Source organism: Martes martes (genome assembly GCF_963455335.1).
Source record: "Martes martes genome assembly, chromosome: 2".
Taxonomy (NCBI): Eukaryota; Metazoa; Chordata; class Mammalia; order Carnivora; family Mustelidae; genus Martes; species Martes martes.
The window spans coordinates 64,919,198-64,938,978 of record NC_137889.1 but is presented as its reverse complement, the minus strand read 5'-3'; the positions used below and the strand labels follow the sequence as shown (position 1 = coordinate 64,938,978).

Below are 19,781 nucleotides of genomic sequence, written 5' to 3'. Positions count from 1 at the left end.
CCCCTTCCATTTGTCTCAGAGTTATATAACCTCACAGGAGGTCACACAAGTCTCCCAAAAAAGAAATTTAAGCTGTCTTTGAAAAATAAAAAAAGAAGCATGCATAACAAATACAAACACAAACCCAAACTTGCATTCTCTCTCTGCCAAGGAAGCTTTACCCTCCTTGTTAATCTCAAAAATTATCATCTTAAGGAGAAAAGGAGTTAAATCACAGAGGAAGGAAATCCATTGCCTTCCCTGGGGACATACAATATACCATACTCTCCTGTCAAGCAGAAAAATATAATTAACATCTTACCATCTTCCAGCTCAAGACAAAGATTATATACAGCCACGGGTCTCTTAGTCCTCTGGCCTTGTCTCTTCGATTGCCTTGGTGGAGCATTTGGGGGTGATGCTGACAGGGAGACTGGCTCTGGGAATGTGGCATCAGGCAGGGTCCTAAAAATCTGCCATCAAAGCATAAAGGACATTAATCGTTTCCAATGAACAGAAACCTGTGTGTTGCAATATTAAACCAGGATCAAACAACATTTGATTTGGAGCTCATCCAAAACACGCTGGAGCCAAAAACCCATTCCTTCAAATTTTGGGTACAGGTCCTAAGCTTTTCATTTATTTTTTTAACAGAAGATTTCAAAATAAAATTTCCCATTAAAATTAAGTAAAAGCAACATCCAATCATTACATTGCAAAATAAATTCATTCCCAAACTAAATACATATAATTATCTTTACCAGGTGTAGACAATACCACAGCTATCCATCCACAAAGAAACTAGCCAGGATAAAGCGTCAAAAGTAAATACCCCATTAAATTTCATACAGGGTTATATTTATGCCAAATGCCGGTCTCAATTTTTTAACTACATAAACAGAAACACATGACTGCAAATATTTTTACAAACTTAAAAATAGATTATGCTTATGAAATTACCTTTCAGAGTCCCATGTATATTTTTCATAAAATGCTTTATAGATTTTATCAGTTAATACCTTCCAACTTCTTTTAATAATTTCCCTTCCGTTTATGAAACCTAGAATATTAGCACCTTGATTATCTTACAGTGTCACTCACAGATCAGCAATAATAACATTAATTAAAATGTGCTGCTTCTTTGCTTAGCAATTTTTTTTCTTTTGAGAAAAGCAATCTGTAAAGGGAAGCATATCGTGCAGAGGTGATTTATATAGAGACCTTCCAAGACCTGGGCTCAGAGGCTTCCTGTCCCCAACAAAACTGCAGACCCTTCAGTCTTCAATGAACTCATAAAATAAAATATTTAGACATACCAACCTAACAGACACTGCATCTCCAAGAGGGCTGATGCTCCCCAAGTGGAAGGAAGCAGGAAACAGGAAGAAAGCTAGCTAGTATTAAACAAAACATAAATATAAACTGACAATAAAAGGCACTGTGGGAAAACCCCACTGCTGCAAGGAAATGATTATTTATGCATTTAAATAAAAACAGGCGTGTGACCCGGGTATACGAGTGAGGGTATCACATACGCGTATCACACTTAACAGCTAACAACCATAGCAGAGCTATAATCGCAGAGTCTAAAAGTTCTCACCTAAAAACTATTATATACCAATAAAAATAGACAATTTCAAGAGAGCCTTTGCTTTATAGTACCATACTGCCCCCTCATGTGTAAATGGAATACAAAATGATTTAAATTACTCTGGACAAATATTTGCTAGTGAAAATGTAATTTAGTGCTCCAACTGGTAACCTGCTAACACCATATTTCCACAGACTCTGTGTTCCAATCAGGCACTCTGGCAAACAGCAAATTACTTATCTGCCTTAAAAAAAAAATCCTCTGCTGTCTAAACTACTGTCCACAGCTGGATTTATTACCATCTGTCACTGCGCAAATTAAAGAAGGTTGTGGGGTAGTGGGAACAGAAGAGAAGTTGGACTGAGAAATGCATGACAATGTGAAGGAGAGAAGAAAAGATGGGAAAACTCACTTCCACTGGAAGAAAACAGCACATGTGTGTGGCCAACTTTTGGAATAGGGTCTTGATTTACCTGTGTTTGATCTTTACAAATATGGTTAATACCTCTGGGACAGTAGTGAAATCAGAAACCAAACAATACACAGAGGCAATACATCCAAAGCCTGGATAAACAATGGCAAGGTCATATCCCCAGAACTGATGCTAGATAGCTGATAACCTTCTGAACATACCTTCCTCCAAGATCCACACTGATGACTGCTGTTCCCCCACACACCTCAGGGGGAGAGGATGAGTAGGAGTATGGGGGGCGGGGGGTGAGCTGTGGGGCAGCTCAAGTCTAGAGAGTCAAACTACCAAGCAAGCCAGGACCTGGGAGTGTGACTCCAATGTTCTCAGGGGACTGATCTGAGACATCTCAGGGCTGAGCCTCCAGAAGCCTCTGGAATACTTATGACAATATTTAGTTTACATCAAAATATCTGAGAGAATATTATTCAGTCATAAAAAGACAAGGAAATCTTGCCATATGACAACATGGATGGTCATGGAGCATTATGCTACGTGAAATCAGACAGAGAAACACAAATACTCTACGATCTTACATATAGGAGGAATCTTAAAAAAATAAATTAAAAAAAAAAAACAAAAACCCTAACTCCTAGAAATAGAACAGATTAGTGGCTGCCAGAGGTAGGAGGGTGGGGATGGGAAAAATGGATAAAGGTGGTCAAAAGATACAAACTTCTTCCAGCTATAAGATAAAGTTCTGGGGATGGAATGTACAGCATGGTGACTATAGTTAATGATACTGTATTGCATATTTGCAAGCTGCTAAGAGAATAAACCTTAAAAGTGCTCATTACAAGAAACAAAAATTTTTAAGTATGTGAGGTGATGGGTGTTAACCAAACTTACTGTAGTAATCATTTCACAATACATACAAAGACCAAATCATTACACTGTACACCTTAAACTAAAATGAACACTTTATGTCAATTATATCTGAATAAAACTGGGGAGAAATTAAATCTGGGAATGGGGAACTGTTTTGTTTTCCCTTGATTTCCATTTTTAAAGCTTCCAGGCGATTCTTCTGTGTAGCCCAAGCCTGAGAAGTGCCCATTTAGACAATCATTATATAGCACTCTACATTTTTGTTGGATAGACCAAAGCCAAAATCAAAACACAGAAAAATTACTTCAGAAAAACTGACACTGAACATACACAATCAATTCCTTGGAACCTTCCCAACTCCTAATCAGAATAAAATATCTCAAAGATTCCAAATATCAACCACTCCCTCAATAAACTCCATGTTGTATTAATATTTCAAAGAGTTAACCTTTTATCTGAATGAGGGGGTACCAAGGCACATTTGCTAACTTGAGAAGGCACTAATCTAGCTTTTAAGTCTTCTCAACTATGGAAGTTTAGACATATTGCTTAAAACAGAGTACCTCATCTTCTCATCTGTATAATGGGGCTCTAACAACTAGATCTCTTGTTATTACAGGGATTAAATGAGAAAACATTTATAAAGTTTAGTACAGCAGTTGGCCCACTGTAACCAGAAATAAAAGGGAGCTACTGATACTTCTACTTAGATCACATATAGTAGATAATGATAGTAAGAATGGATCTAGACCCTCATTACTCAGTTCAACCACTATTTTAAGAGTGCTCTAAGTTCTTAAGGTCTTGAATATTCCTCCAATTTACTGTGTATTCTAAACACTATGATTCCAAAATCTTTGGACTCTCCTAACTTCTCTAACACCATGCTACCTTCATTGTAGGGCAGATGAACTCATCTGAAACAATTCTAAAAGATCAAGTCTACTCAAAACATTTTTTTCAGGGTAGAAAGTTTCTTCACTGCACCTACGTATTTTACAACAAAGAAAAACTCAAACCAGACAACTCAATGACAAAAAACAAAACTCCACACATAGGCATGTCAGGTAAGCAAGCGTGTATTCAGGTCTCCTGAGCGTCAGCGCAAACACAAGTCTGGCACCACCTTTCAGTCACAGATTCCTCAGACTCAACAAACTGCACATTTATGCCCATGGGACTCAGCCATACAGATAAATACCTCCTCAAGTCCTTCTTGCTCTGCCACCAGGGGCCACATATGGAAATGATGGGGCTGCATCTGCTAGAAATGCTTTGGAGATATACAGCAAATAAAAATGGTTTCTAAAAAGTTTGCTTTAAAACCCAACTCAAACCTGCAGCATTTGATTCAACTAAATTAACTAGTAATATGGTTAAAGGAAATTAAGGGGGATGAGATTATTCTTTTTTTTTTTTTTTACATGTCTGCGCAGAAGAATTCACTGATCTTTACTGCAACAGGAAGATTATTAATGCCTGTGCATATTCTTATCCTCTTTAGTAATAATAGTTGCAACCACTGGGTAGCTGAAATATATACCTGACATATTCTTATGACCAAGTGCTTGATCCACAAAGATTTGAACCCAGATTTCCTGACTCCAGCATGGATATGTTAGTCACTATGCTGCTGTGTCTCCAGTATTTCCAATCACATTAAGTCCCATTCATACTATGTCCTCTTTGATGATGGTATATCTCACCTAACTATCTACCCAGAAACAGAGAGATGGAGAGCAGGCAGTTGGAAATCAATGCCTACTCCCCTTAGTGAACATTTAATGTACAAAGAGGGACAGAGATAAAATTTCCAATCTTTTTTCCACAATATTGAACTACAGAATGGCCAGATATTCCTTCCACCTTCAGAGTCTATAGTGTATTTAGACAAACTTTCATCACCTTAAGGTCGTATGACTCTAGGTTGGCACCAAGGTGGCCTGAAACTTCCATCTACAACAAAACTTCGGAAGTCAGCTACAGTGTGAGCACTACACAGAGAACTCCGAAGACCTTCCAAGCTGTCTGTCCTTGAACCAGCTTGACCCCATGACTAAATACAGGTCTTTAGCAGAAAATATAACTAGAATCGACAACAGGGGCTGACAGTGAAATACCAGTTGGTATTGACGCTGGAAGTAGTTTAAGGCTTCATGTTTGTTTTGGTTCATTAGAACTCAGAATCTCAGAGCTGAAAAATATCCTACTTATCACTTAGGCCAAGCCCTTTATCTCACAGTGGAACAAGCCGAGGCTCCTATGGTTAAAGATTTGCTCATTTTTATACTACTAGTTAGTGGTAAACCCAAGCTTTGTTCCCAGACCAAGCCCTCAATGCCAACTGCTATTCCCCGTCTTGCTGGCTCTGGTTCTTTCTTTCCAACACACTGTTCTGTATTCATTTGCTTCCTTATCAGGGCAGATTCTGCTATACAGCTGCAGTTCCTCCAAGTGCTTTCATATGTGTTATCTGATGCAAGCTTCTACATGGAGATCTGTGAGGCTGACCCTGGGAAGGGTTACAGGGTTTGGTTCAGAGAGCCAGCTTCCAGGCAGCAGGAGGCCCCTCCCACTGTGTCACAGAAGACCGTGGGGGGGGGGGGGCACAGTGGGCAGAAGACAGTCCCAGTCCCAGCCGATTCATCCTATGGGCTCAGGCTTTCACTGTGGCCCTGACTTACCCTCAGCTTTTCAAAAAAACTTCAATTTTGGTTTACAAGACCCTCCCAGGAGGGGAGAGGAGGGGAGCAGAGGGCAGGGGAGGGGAGGGGGGAAAAGCAAAAAGAGCGCTTTTTTGGAATTTATCAAATTGCCAGAGTTCCTCTTTTCCTTTCTTTCCAAGTTTTTAGCTTAATTTCTTAGACCCCTTCCCAAGTCCTAATGGGGTATATACCACATTGATTTCTGCAGCACTCTATGCACTAGAGTAATACACAACTGACTTTGGTATTTCAACTTCAAGATTTCAGTAAATGACTTTTATCTATCAGACTTTATATAATGAAACATATCCCAGAACTACCTACCCCAAACCATGGATATTTTCAGTGCCATTAACTGTGCATACAACATCTGTGCCCTGGTTTTTCTAGTGTTCAACAAGAACTGACACAGGTAGTGATAATAATTAATAACTCTGATATAATGGGAACTAAATGGTATTAATAAAATGTTTATAGGCTCCCTAAATAACATTCTCCCCACTCAATTCACAAGAGAAACTTCTCCTGATCAAGCCAAAGCTACACGGCTCTTACACTCAGGGTGTGAACATATATTCCCAGTTCTAAAATGTTGTTTTCTGGTTTGCGAAACTTTGAAAACACTCCAGGTGCTGTTTTATCAATTTGCACCTGCAAACATTTGGGAAACACAAGCGTACACCTTCCAAAGTCAGAAGAATACACTTTCCCAAACACAGCTGTAACTCTGACTTTCAAAGCCCAAATGCCAACAAATATTCTTCACTAAATAAAAACCCAGTAAGTAAAAAAGTTTTCCTTTCAGCAATACAAAAGCCTAGAATAACGTTAAGGAAATAGAGGTACTCTACACCAACAATGAAGCATACTCCATACATGATATTCTTTCCTTTTTTTCTCTCTCTTATCCTCTTTCTCCAATTTTGGTGTACCACTTCTCCCAGATTTTTTTTGTTTTTTTTCATCCTTTATCTTTGCAGGACTCAACACTCCCTTAGAAATCACTTGGTCCTAACAGCAGCACAGAGGATCAGAACACAGGAAACCTACCATCTGCAATCCCCAAAGGCCTAGGGATCCGTAAGAAGAGGCCTCCCCAACCCAGCACTAGCTCTAGCCATGACAAAAAGCACGCCCCTCCTTCAATTATACCTGTGACACTTTAAACCGAGTACAAGTAAACATGAGTAAACACACTCATCATTTTATGACCTTTTCAAGGAGAATGACATTTTTCTTTTGGAATACAAGCTATTACCCCTAGTCATTTGAGTAGGCCAAAATGACCATGTCCTTAGAAAGGAAAAATAAGCCACAGACCTATTAATTCTCTAAAAAGAAGTGTGTGGATTTTAATCACAGTGAAGACAACATCTCCTGAAGGCATGTATGTGATTATATTTATCAGAATCATCTAAAACCTTTTTCAAGTATATATGCCCCTGGGCATGGCCTACATATTTAAGAGATATTGCAACAGCCTTTCTTTTTTCTCTCTCCATTTTTAACATTCATAAAAATGAAATGTCTAAAGCAAAACCATGTTTTGAAGGTGGTCAATGGTGGTCCTTTATGAGAAGTTGCATGGCCAGGGCAGGGGATGTTTACCAGTCTTCATATTAAATCAATGGTTTTAAAATTTATAGGAACAGTTTGGTTTAATTTTTTATTGGCAATTTTTTTTGTTTCAAATTAGAGTTGTCCCTTGAACAATGTGGGGGTTAGGGTGCTGACTCCCCTCCCCTAGGCAATCAAAAATCAACATATAACTTTTGACTTTCCAAAACCTTAACTAGTAATAGCCTACTCTTGACCTATGTTGTTACTGATAACATAAACAGTTGATTAACACATATTTTGTGTGTCATGTGTTATATACTGTATCCTTACAATAAAGCAAGCTAAAGAAAATTTTACTGAGAGTATACATTTACAGTATTGTACTGTATTTATCTTTAAAAAAACTGTGTGTAAGTGAAATTGCACAGTTCAAACTCATATTGTTTAAACATCAACTGTACAATTTATTCATGTTACAAAACTGATAACTAAAACACATTATATTCCTTGTAGAAATTCTGGTAAACTAAAAAAAAAAAAAGAAAGAAAGAAAGAAAGAAAACTCTTTAAAGAAGTCTAAAACCACCTATCATCCCACACACAGAAACATTTCTGTTAAAATTTTAATAACTATTCTTCAGAGCTTTTTTCTCCCCATGTAACATTTGTCTCATTTTAAAGCAGTCAATACATGGCTATAAAAATATACGGATCTCGGTGTCCTAGAATTTGCCAGTATTCAGTCTTAGCTACACTGATAGATGACCTCTGCCATGTATAATTGTTAGGAATAAGCTTTAGGCAAGATTTGATTTCTAAACACCTTCGCATATAGCTAGATTTTCACCTCCTAGTTGAAATGTTTCTAATCAGGAATTTAGAAAATACTCATGTATAATTTTAAGAATATTCCAAGCAGCCCAATGTTTCAACCTCACCCCTCCAACTCAAGCCTCTGTGGAAATCACATAACGGCACACGATAACAACTCCTTCAGTATGTACTGCACAATTCATTCTAGTAAGACTTAAATATGATGAAAGCATAATCTTTACCTAGTTCCTGCACCTTCAAAGGTGAAGCTAAAAAGGTTAATGCTTACATTCCTGCATTATACCTCAGTCCGGAACGTGATAACTCTCGGTTATAACAGCTTGTGTTTGAAGTGTAAAAGGGAAGATCTCCCTCAACTGATTTCACTTCTCCTAGAACCAGCTTTGACACAAATGTTTCCAATCATGATGAATGGTGCTATGCCTTAAGTGCACTCCTTTAATTGGAAGGAAACAACAGTCGGGATAAAACCACCACAGAACCACACACAGAGAGCAGAACCTCTTCATCTGTATTTCTGTTGACACTAATAATTTAAGTGCTTGTTACTTACATCTGTATAAATTGTTTAGTACCCGTCAAATTGGGTCACAGATGCTCATCTCTGTCATAGGAATTACTCAAAAATCCAACACTGTCATTATTATATGTTTATTTACTGGGAGATGAGCATATTTAAGATCTTTATGTAATTTAAGTCCCAAATCATAAATGTTGGGGAACCATCAATGAATCCTATCACTAACGGATAAAAGTCTACCATGGAATAGGATTCTTAAATAGTCTCAGACTATTGGTAGGGCACCTGGGTGGCGCAGTCGGTTAAACATCTGCCTTTGGCTCAGGTCATGATCCCAGGGTCCTAGGATCAGCCCTGTGCTGAGCTTCCCGCTCAGTAGGGAGTCTACTTCTCCCTCACCCACTCATGTTCTCTCTCTCTCTCTCTCAAATAAATATTAAAAAAAATAGTTTGAGGCTATAACTTAATTACAAAAATGGGAAAAAATACCTGTTTTTACAATTAAAAAATCTGGCAGTCGTCACCTCTGACATTCTTAAAGCACAACCACAAATTCATTGACACTCTTCCATCAAGAGTGGCATCTATCCACCATCAAAAAAAAAAAAAAAAGAAAGAAAGAAAGAAAGAAAGAAAAAGAAATCTTGCCATTTGCAATGACATGGATTGAACTAGAGGGTATTATGCTAGGTGAAATAAGTCAATCAGAGAAATATTTATCATATGATCTCTCTGATATGAGGAATTTGAGAGGCAGGGTGGGAGCTTGTGGGGGGAAGGGAGGGAAAAGTGAAACAAGATGGGACTGGAGAGGGAGACAAATCATAAGACTCTTAATCTCAGGAAAAAAACTGAGGGTTGCTGGGGTGGGTGGGTAGGGATAGGGTGGCTGAGTGATGGATATTGGGGAGGGTATGTGCTATGGTGAGTGCTGCGAACTATGTAAAACTAATGATTCACAGACCTGTATCCCTGAAACAAATAATACATTATATGTTAATTTTAAAATAACAAGGTAAAAAATAAAAAGATTTTTTAAAAAAGAGAGAGAGAGTAGCATCTATATCCCTTCCCTTTGAATCTGGGCAGCTCCTAACCATGCCAACCAACAGCATATGCATTAGTGATGGTATAGAACTATGGATGCTAGATTATAAAAGGGCTTACAGTCTCTGTCTTGGTGGCTAGAATACTCTCTTAGGCTGCCATGCTCTGTGAGGAAACACAAGCTTGTGTAGGAGGCTCTGTTCCATTGTTCCAGAGGAGCCTTGCCTCTGAATCACCCCAGCCTAGGCACCAGATGTGAGCATGGAGGCCTCCAGATGATTCCAGTCCCAGCCATTCAAACATCCCAGCTTATCTGCCTAGAGTATCATTTGGGAAATAAACATCATTTACCTCCCAAAAATATACAACCTGAACCTAAACATGAAGAAAGACTCAAAATAAAGATCATTTTATAAGAGAACTGGTCTAGACTTCCAGGGAACATGGTGGAGTAGTAGGATCCTAAGTCCACTTTGTCTCATGGTTACAACTCAACAGCACCCACATCAGTGCAAATAACCCAGAAAATGACCCAAAGACTGGCAGAGCAGACTCTCCACAGCTAAATGTAGAAAAGATGCCACACCAAAGAGGGTAGGAAGGGCAAAGACACCATCAGGAGCCAAATGGACCTGCTGGACTATCTTCAGGATGAAGGGACACAGTGGGCATGGAAAGGACCAGACCCCACACCAGATACCTCAGGCATGGGGAACACACACTGGGAAGAGGAATTCCCATAACATTTGGCTTTGAAGGGGCCTGGTTTTATAACTTCTTACAATTGATGGGGCTTAGCACTTGAACTTTAAGAATCAGTGGGCTCAGCTTTGGGAGCTAAAGGGTAAGAGGAAACTGAGTTACCACCATTAAACAGACAGTACAACAAACAACCCTACTGAGATACAGCATAGAAAGAGCAGTTTGAAAAACACCTGGAGTATACAGGAAGGAGATTTATTTACTAATCTCAGAGCACAGACCAGAGGATACATGGATCTCTGGAAGACTTCTCCAAGAAAAAAAGAGCTAGTGGCACCAACTTACCTACCCTGCTTCCCAGCCTAGATATACAGACATCTGCACAGTACCAACATTCTCCACCTAGCTTGCTAAAAGTACCCTGCCCCTATCACAGTTCTGTGGACATGCTCCCCCATAACCCAGCTAGCCTCAGCAGTTTTTCCAAGCTGTTGCAGGTCCTCTCCCACAGAGCACTGCTGAGGACCTTGCTGTCACCATGCACCTGGTCTCCTCCAATAAACCCTTGGCCATAGCCCATCCAAAGTGGTGCCAAAAGCTTGGCACTGTGCAAGCAGCCCTGACAGTGGCCAACACCACTGAAAAGTGACTCCTGTCCCAGAGAGAGAGGGGAAGATAACTAGATATGTCATTCTAACTGCAGACATTAAGTCTGACTGCAGAACAGATCCACCAAAAAAAAGCTTCACAGGGGACAACTCAGGAAAAGCACCCTGCAGTTCAGTGCTACTGTTCCTCTGGCAAATGCATAGTCTGACTCAACTCAAGCCCAAGGCAGCCCCAGACTGGCCCACTAACAACCCAGGGACCAAACCCTGCCCACAACACGCAAAGAAAGCCATGGCACATGACTGGATTGAACAAAGCCAGATGAGCCATAACAGCAGCATGCAATTAATACACACTGGAGATTCCCGTGAAGTGCCATGTCCTGGTGAACAGAGGACATTGCACTGCAGGACACTATAGGACCTCTCATTCATAAACCATTACTTTAAAGAGCAGGAGACATAGCTAACTTGCCCAACACATAGAAACTAACAAAGAGAGTTAGACTGAATGAGGAGACAAAGGAGTATGTCCCAAATGAAAGAAAAGGAATATCATAGCAAAAGACTGAAGCAAAATGGAGATAATATACCTGATAGAGAATTTAAAATAATGCTAATACAGATACTCACTGGACTTGAGAAAAGAGTAAAGGATGTCAGTGAAATCCTCAACAAAGAGATAAAAAACATAAAAGAACCAATCGGAGATGAAGAACTCAATAGCTGAAATTAAAAATGCACTAGAGAGAATAAATAGTAGACTAGAGACAGCAGAAGAATGGATCAGTGACCTGGGACACAGGGCAACCCAGTTGAACAAGAGAGAAAAAAAATAATAAAAATGAAAACAGATAAGGGAACTCAGCAATACCATAAAGGGAATAGGATTCATATAGTAGAGATTCCAGATAGAAAAAAAAGAGAAACAGGGCCAGAAAAATTTTTGAAGAAATAAAAGTTGAAAACTTCCCAAATCTGGGGAAGGAAACAGAAATCTAGATCCAGGAGGCATGGAAAGCCCCCAACAAAATCAACCCAAGGAGGTCTACACCAAGACACATAGTAATTAAAATGGCAAAAAATACTGATAAAGAATTTTAAAAGCAGCAAGGAAAAGGAAAACAGTAAAATATGCAGGAAACTCAATCCAAGGATATCAACTGATTTTTCAGCAGAAATTTTGCAGGTCAGAAAATAGTTGCATAACATATTCAAAGTGCTAAAAGGAAAAAAACCTGCAACCAAGGATATTCTATCCAGCTAGGCTATCATTCAGAATAGAAAGAGAGATTTTCCCAAACAAAAAGAACTTAAAGGAATTTATGACCACTAAACCAGGCCGTACAAGAAACATTAAAGGGGACTCTTTGAATGAAAAGGAAACACCATAAGTAGGAGTAAGAAAAGTAGGATGCACAAAAGCAGTAATATTATATTTTTAAAAATAAGTCAAGGCTGGGGCACCCGGGTAGCTCAGTCAGTTTAGGATCCAACTATTAATTTTGGCTCAGGTCTTGATCTCAGGGTTGTGGGACTGAGCCCCACATTGGGCTCCATACTCAGCAGCAAGTCTGTTTCTCTCTCTCTCTCTCCCTCTCCTTCTGCCCCTCCCCCCACATATGTTCTCATGTTCTTTCTTTTTCAAATAAATGGGTGAATTTTTAGAAAAAAAAATAAAAATTAGTGAATATAAATGTTGAAATTAGAAAATATAAAGTATGACACCACATGCCTAAAACGTGGGGGGGGGGGGAGAAAAGTAAAGAATGGGTTCAAACTTAAGTGACCTTGAACTTAATATAGACTGCTATATGCACAAGACGTTATACACAAACCTAATGGTAACCACAAATCAAAAGCCAGTGAGATGCAAAAAAATAAAAACAAAGTAATCTAAGTATATCACTAAAGAAAACCAACGAGCCATGAGAAAAGACAGCAAGAGAACAGAAAAGTACAAAAACAACCATAAAACAAATAAAAAAATGGCAGTAAGTAAATACTTATCAGTAGTTACCTTTAATGTAAATGGAATAAATGCTACAATCAAAAAAACACGGAGTGATAGGATGAATAAAAAAGCAAGACCCATCTATATACTGCCTACAACAGACTCATTTCAAACCTAAAGATACATGCTGGTTGAAAGTAAAGACATGGAAAAGCAGTTGTCATGCAAAGAGTAGTGAAAAGAAAGCTGGGGTAGCAATTCTTACATCAGACAAAGTAGACTTTAAAAGAAATATAAGAGACAAAAAAAAGGACATAACATAATCATAAACCAAACAATCCAACAAGATATAACCATAGAACCAACCAAATACATATAGCACCCAATAACAAACATAAAGGAAATAATCCATAGTAATTCAATAGTAGTAGGGGGCTTTAACACCCAATTACATCAATGGATAGATAGATCATCAAGATAGAAAACCAACGAGAAAACAGTGGCTTTGAATGACGCACTGGACCACATGGGTCTAACAGATATATTCAGAACACTCAATCCTAAAACAGCAAAATACACATTCTTTTCAAGTGCACCTGGAACATTCTACAGAATAGATTACATGTTAGGGCACAAAACAAGTTATCAGCAAATTCATAAAGACTGAAGTCATACTATGTATCTTTTCTGACCAAAATGTCATGAAACTAGAAATCAACCACAAGAAAAAATCTGGAAAAAAGCAAATACACGGAGGTTAAATAACAGGATACTAAACAATGAATATGTCAACCAAGAAATCAAAGAGGAAATCAAAAAATACATGGAGATATATGAAAATGAAAACAGCAGTCCAAATTCTTTGGGATGCAGCAAAAACAATTCTAACAGGGAAGTTAATAACAATACAGGCCTACCTCAAGAAGCAAGAAAAATTACAAATAAACAACCTGATGTTATACCTAAAGGAGCTAGAAAAAGAATAACAAACCCAAAACCAGCAGTAGGAAGGAAGTAATATATACCAGAGAAAAACAAAACAGAAACAAACAAACAAAGAACAAATTAATGAAACAAGGAGCTGATTCTTTGAAAAGATCAACAAAACTGATAAACCTTAGCCAGATTCTGGGGGTGGGGGAAGTGGTAAATAAACAAAATCAGAAATGAAAGAGGAGAAATAATGACAGATGCCACAGAAATATAAAGGATTATAAGAGAATACTATGAAAAATTATATGCCAACAAATTGGAAAACCTAAAAGAAGTGGATAAATTCCTAGAAACATATAATGTACCAAAACTAAATGAGGAAGAAGAAAACTTGAACAGACTGATTACTAGCAATGAACCAAATCAGTAATCAAAAAACTTCCAACAAACAAAAGTCCAGAACCAGTTACTATTCTCAAACTATTCCAAAAAATAGATGAGGAAGGAAAGCTTCCAAATTCTTTCTGAAGCCAGCATTATCATGATACCAGAACCAGATTTAAAAAAAAAAAAAAAAAAAACCTACCAAAAAGAGAGAAGTACAGGCCAATATCTCTGGTGAACATAGATGCAAAAATGCTTAACAAAATAGAGTAAACCAATCCAACAATGCATTTAAAAATACATCACAAGGATAAAAACCAAATTTTCATTTCCATAGATGCAGAGAAAGCATTGATAAGTACAATATCCCTCCATGGGAAAAAAAAAAAAAAAACCCTCAAAAAAGTAGGTTTAGAGGGAACATACCTCAGTATAATAAAGGCCATATATGAAAAACTCACAGCGAACATCACTCACAGTGGTAAAAAACTGAGAGCTTTTCCCCTAAAATCAGGAATATGACAAGGATATCCATCCTCACCAGTTTTATTCCACACAGCACTGGACGTTCTAGCCATACCAATCAGAGAAGAAAAAGAAATAAAAGGCAACCAAATTTATAAGGAAGAAGTAATGTTTTCACTATTTGCAGATGATGTGATACTACATGTAAAAAACCTGACAGATTCCACCAAAAAACTACTACAACTGATAAATGAATTCAGTATAGTTACAGGATACAAAATCAATATAAAGAAATTCATTGCATTTCTATACACTAATAATGAAGCAGCAAAAAGAGAAATTTAAAAAAAGTCCCACTTATAATTACACCAAAAATAATAAAATGCCTAGGAATAAATTCAATCAAGGAGGTACAAAGACCTATACTCCAAAAACTTCAAAATACCAATGAAAGAAATTGAAGATGACACAAATGGAAAAAAATTCATGGTTATGGACAGAAAGGACAAATATTGTTAAAATGTCTATACTACTGAAAGCAAACTACACATTTAATACAATCTGTATTAAAATACCAATAGCGTTTTTCACAGAACTAAAATAAAGAATCTTAAAATTTGTATGGAACCAAAAAAGACTGCAAAAAGCCAAAGCAATTTTGAAAAAGAAGAACAAAACTGGAAGTATGGCAATCCCAGATATCAAGATATACTACAAGCTTTAGTAATCAAAACATTATTGTACTGGCACAAAACTAGGCACATAGATCAATGGAACAGATAGAACCCTGAAACAAAACCACATTTATAAGATCAGTTAATGTATGACAAAGAAGACAAGAATATGCAATGGGAAAAAGACAATCTCCTCAACAAAGAGTGTTGGGAAAACTGTACAATCACATGCAAAAGAGTGAAATTGGACCACTTTCTTACATCATACACAAAAATCAACTCAAAATAAATTGAAGATCTAAATGTGAGATGGGAAAACAAAGAAGTCCTAGAAGAGAGCACAGGCACTAATTTCTCTAATGCAAGCCATAGGAATGGCTAAAATAGATACATCTAAAAACTTATCCTGAGGCAAGGGAAGCAAAAGCAAATACTTATTATTGGGAATATATCAAAATGAAAATCTTCTGCACAGCAAAGGAAATAATCAACAAAATTAAAAGACAATCTGCCAAATAGGAAGATATTTGCAAATGACATATATGATAAAGGGTTAGTATCCAAAATACATAAAGAACATATATAACTTGAAACGCACAAACACAAAAATATTCCAATTAAAAATGGGCAGAAAACATGAACAGATATTTCTCCAAAGAAGACATCCATATGGCCAAGAAGTAAATGAAATGATGCTCAGCATCACTAATTACCAGGGCAATACCAATCAAAATTGCAATGAGATGGAACCTCACACCTCTCAGAATAGCTAAAATCAAAAAACAGAAAAAACAGCAAGTGTTAACAAGGATGTGGAGAAAAAGGAACCTCAGTGCACTGCTGGTGAGAATTCAAACTGGTGCAGCCACTGTGGAAAACAAGTAAGGAGGTTCATCAAAAGATTAAAAATAGAGCTACCATATGAGCCAATAATTCCATTACTGGGTATTTACCCAAAGAACACAAAAACACTATTTTGAAGAAATATATGCCCCCCTGAGATACCTGGGTGACTCGGTCAGTTAAGTATCTGCCTTCAACTGAGGTCATGATCTCAGGGTCCTGGGACCTAGCCCCGCATGTGTTCCATACTCAGTGGGGAGTCTGCTTCTCCCTCTCTCTCTGCCCCCCCACTCATCCTCACTCTCTCTTCCAAATATATATATATATGGAGAGAGAGAGAGAGAGAGAGAAATAAAATTTTTTTAAATACATATATATGCAGACATAACTTTATTACAGCTTTACAACAGCCAAATTATGGAAGCCACCCAAGTGTCCATTGACAGATGAATGGATAAGAGGTAATTTATATATGCAAAACGGGATATTATTCAGCCATAAAAAAGAACAGATGGATCTAGAGAGTATAATGCTAAGTGAAAGAAGTCAGAAAAGACAAATACTGTATGATTTCACTCATATGTGGAATTTAGGAAACCAAACAAATGAACAACAACCAAAAAAAGAGACAAACCAAAAAACGAGACAAACCAAAAAACAGATCATTAACTATAGAGAGCAAATTGGGGGTTGCCAGAGGGCAGGTGGGGGGGATGGGTAAAAATAGATGATGGGGATTAAAGAGCACACTTGCCTTGATGAGCACTGAGTAATGTACAGGTTTGTTGAATCATTATATCGTATACCTGAAACTAATACAACACTGTATGTTAACTATATTAGAATTAAAATTTTTAAATTAAAAAATTAAAAAAAAACCTGGTCTATACTCTTCAAAAGTATCAGTATCATGAAAGACAGACTGAAAAACTAAACTAAATTAAAGAAAACTAAAGAGATATATCAATTATTAAAACACAATTGATTATACTGGACTGGATCCTGCATGTGGGTAAATTTTTCTATAAAACCTATCAGTGAAGCATGCAACTCTTGATCTCAGGGTCATTTGTTCAAGCCCCATGTTGGGCAAAGAGATTACTTAAATTAAAAACAAAAGTATCAGGTAAAAACTAATGAAGTATAAATATGGACTACTCAGAACAGTGCTTCTCAAATATTCATACACATACAGATCAGGGGTGTGGTTAAAATGCAGATTCTGAAGATGGCAGAGAAGTAGCAGGCTGAGATGACATCGGGTAGCAGGAGATCAGCAAGATAGCTTATCTAACCATTGCGAACACCTACAAATCCAATGGGAAATCGAAGAGAAGAAGAGCAACAATTCTAGAGACAGAAAATCGATCACTTTCTTAAAGGTGGGACTTGCAGAGAAGTGAATCCAAAGCCACGGGAAGACAGACCGCGGGGGGAGGGGCCGGCTCCCAGCAAGTGGCGGAACAACAGAGCACTAAATCAGGACTTTTAAGAGTCTGCTCCACAGAGGGACATCGCTCCAGAGGCTAAACCGGGGGGAAGCCCACGCAGGGTCAACGTAACCCCAGGTCCCACGGGGTCACAGAAGGAACCGGGGTGCCTGAGTGTCGCACAGCTCGCAGGTATTAGCACAGGGAAGCTGGCTACAGCAACAAAGCCGAGGAGTGGGCACTCAGCTCGGGATTACGTTGAGCCAGTTGCAGGCTGGGTGGGCTCGGAATGTGGTCAGAGGCCACAGAGACGGAAGCGACTGGGCGCTTTTCTCCACGTGTGAACAACTGAGCACTTTCCTCCAGGCGCGACCAGAGGCCAGGGAGGTGGGAGCGGTTGTGCGCTTTTCTCTGAGGGTGCACTGAGGACCAGGACCCCGAGCTCTCGGCTCCTCCGGGCCGGAGATTGGGAGGCCGCCATCTTCATTCCCATCCTCCAGAATTCTACGGAAAGCGCTCAGGGAACAAAAGCTCCCGAAAGCAAACCCGAGTGGATTACTTAGCCCGGCCACTGAGAAGGGCGGTGCAATTCCGCCTGGGGCAAAGACACCTGAGAATCACTACAACGGGACCCTCTCCCAGAAGATCAACAAGAAACCCAGCCAAGACCAACTTCACTCACCAAGAACAGCAGAATTCCAGAGAGGGGAAAAGCAAATCTTATCTGGACAAAATGACAAGGCAGAAAAACTCACCACAAAAAAAAGAACAGGAGGCAGTACCGAAGGCTGGGGGCCTAATCAATATGGACACTGGTAATATGACAGATCCAGAGTTCAGAAAGACGATTCTCAAGGTTCTACCTGGGCTCGAAAAAGGCATAGAAGATATTAGACAAACCCTCTCCGGAGAGATAAAAGCCCTTTCTGGAGAAATAAAAGAACTAAAATCTAACCAAGTTCAAATCAAAAAAGCATTTAATGAGGTGCAATAAAAAATGGAAGCTCTTACTGCTAGGATAAATGAGGCAGAAGAAAGAATTAGTGACATAGAAGACCAAATGACAGAAGCTGAGCAAAAGAGAGACAAACAAATACTGGACCACGAGGTGAGAAATCGAGAGATAAGCGACACCATGAGATGACACAACATTAGAATAATTGGGGTTCCAGGAGAAGAAGAAAGAGAGAGGGGAGCAGAAGGTATATTGGAGACAATTATTGGAGAGAATTTCCCTAATATGGCAAAGGGAACAAACATCAAAATCCAGGAGATGCTAAGAACGCCCCTCAAAATCAATAAAAAAAGGTCCACACCCCGTCACCTGATAGTAAAATTTACAAGTCTTAGCGACAAACAGAAAATCCTGAAAGCAGCCCGGGAAAAGAAGTCTGTAACATATAAGGGTAAAAACATTAGATTGGCAGCGGACCTATCCACAGAGACCTGGCAGGCCAGAAAGAACGGGCATGATATATTCAGAGCACTAAACGAGAAAAACACGCGGCCAAGAATACTATATCCAGCTAGGCTATCATTGAAAATAGAAGGAGAGATAAAGAGCTTCCAGGACAAACAAAAGCTGAAAGAACTTGCAAACACCAAACCAGCTCCACAGGAAGTATTGAAAGGGGTCCTCTAAGCAAAGAGAGACCCTAAAAGTAGTAGATCACAAAGGAACAGAGAAAATATACAGTAACAGTCACCTTACAGGCAATACAATGGCACTAAATTCATATCTCTCAATAGTCACCCTGAATGTTAATGGGCTAAATGCCACAATCAAAAGACACAGGGTATCAGAATGGATAAAAAAACAAAACCCATCATTATGCTGCCTACAAGAAACTCATTTTAGACCCGAAGACACCTCCAGATTTAAAGTGAGGGGGTGGAAAACAATGTACCATGCTAACGGACATCAGAAGAAAGCTGGGGTGGCAATCCTTCTATCAGATCAATTGGATTTTAAGCCAAAGACTATAATAAGAGATGACGAACACTATATCATACTCAAAGGGTCTGTCCAACAAGAAGACCTAACAATCTTAAATATCTATGCCCCTAACATGGGAGCAGCCAACTACATAAACCAATTAATAACAAAATCAAAGAAATACATCGACAGGAATACAATAATAGCAGGGGACTTTAACACTCCCCTCACTGAAATGGACAGATCATCTAAGCAAAAGATCAACAAGTTAATAAAGGCCTTAAATGACACACAGGACCAGATGGACATCACAGATATA

At 38.6% G+C, this 19,781-nt stretch overlaps 1 protein-coding gene across 2 annotated transcripts in view; it reads right to left on the bottom strand.

Moving 5' to 3' along the window:
* Positions 1-19,781, bottom strand: part of ARHGAP10 (Rho GTPase activating protein 10) — a 340,466-nt gene that overhangs the window by 53,407 nt on the left and 267,278 nt on the right. For both annotated transcript variants that reach the window (XM_080797689.1, XM_080797690.1), the window contains one exon: positions 302-452. In XM_080797689.1, the coding sequence (XP_080653815.1) occupies positions 302-452 (151 nt within the window). The remainder of the gene's footprint in view (positions 1-301; positions 453-19,781) is intronic.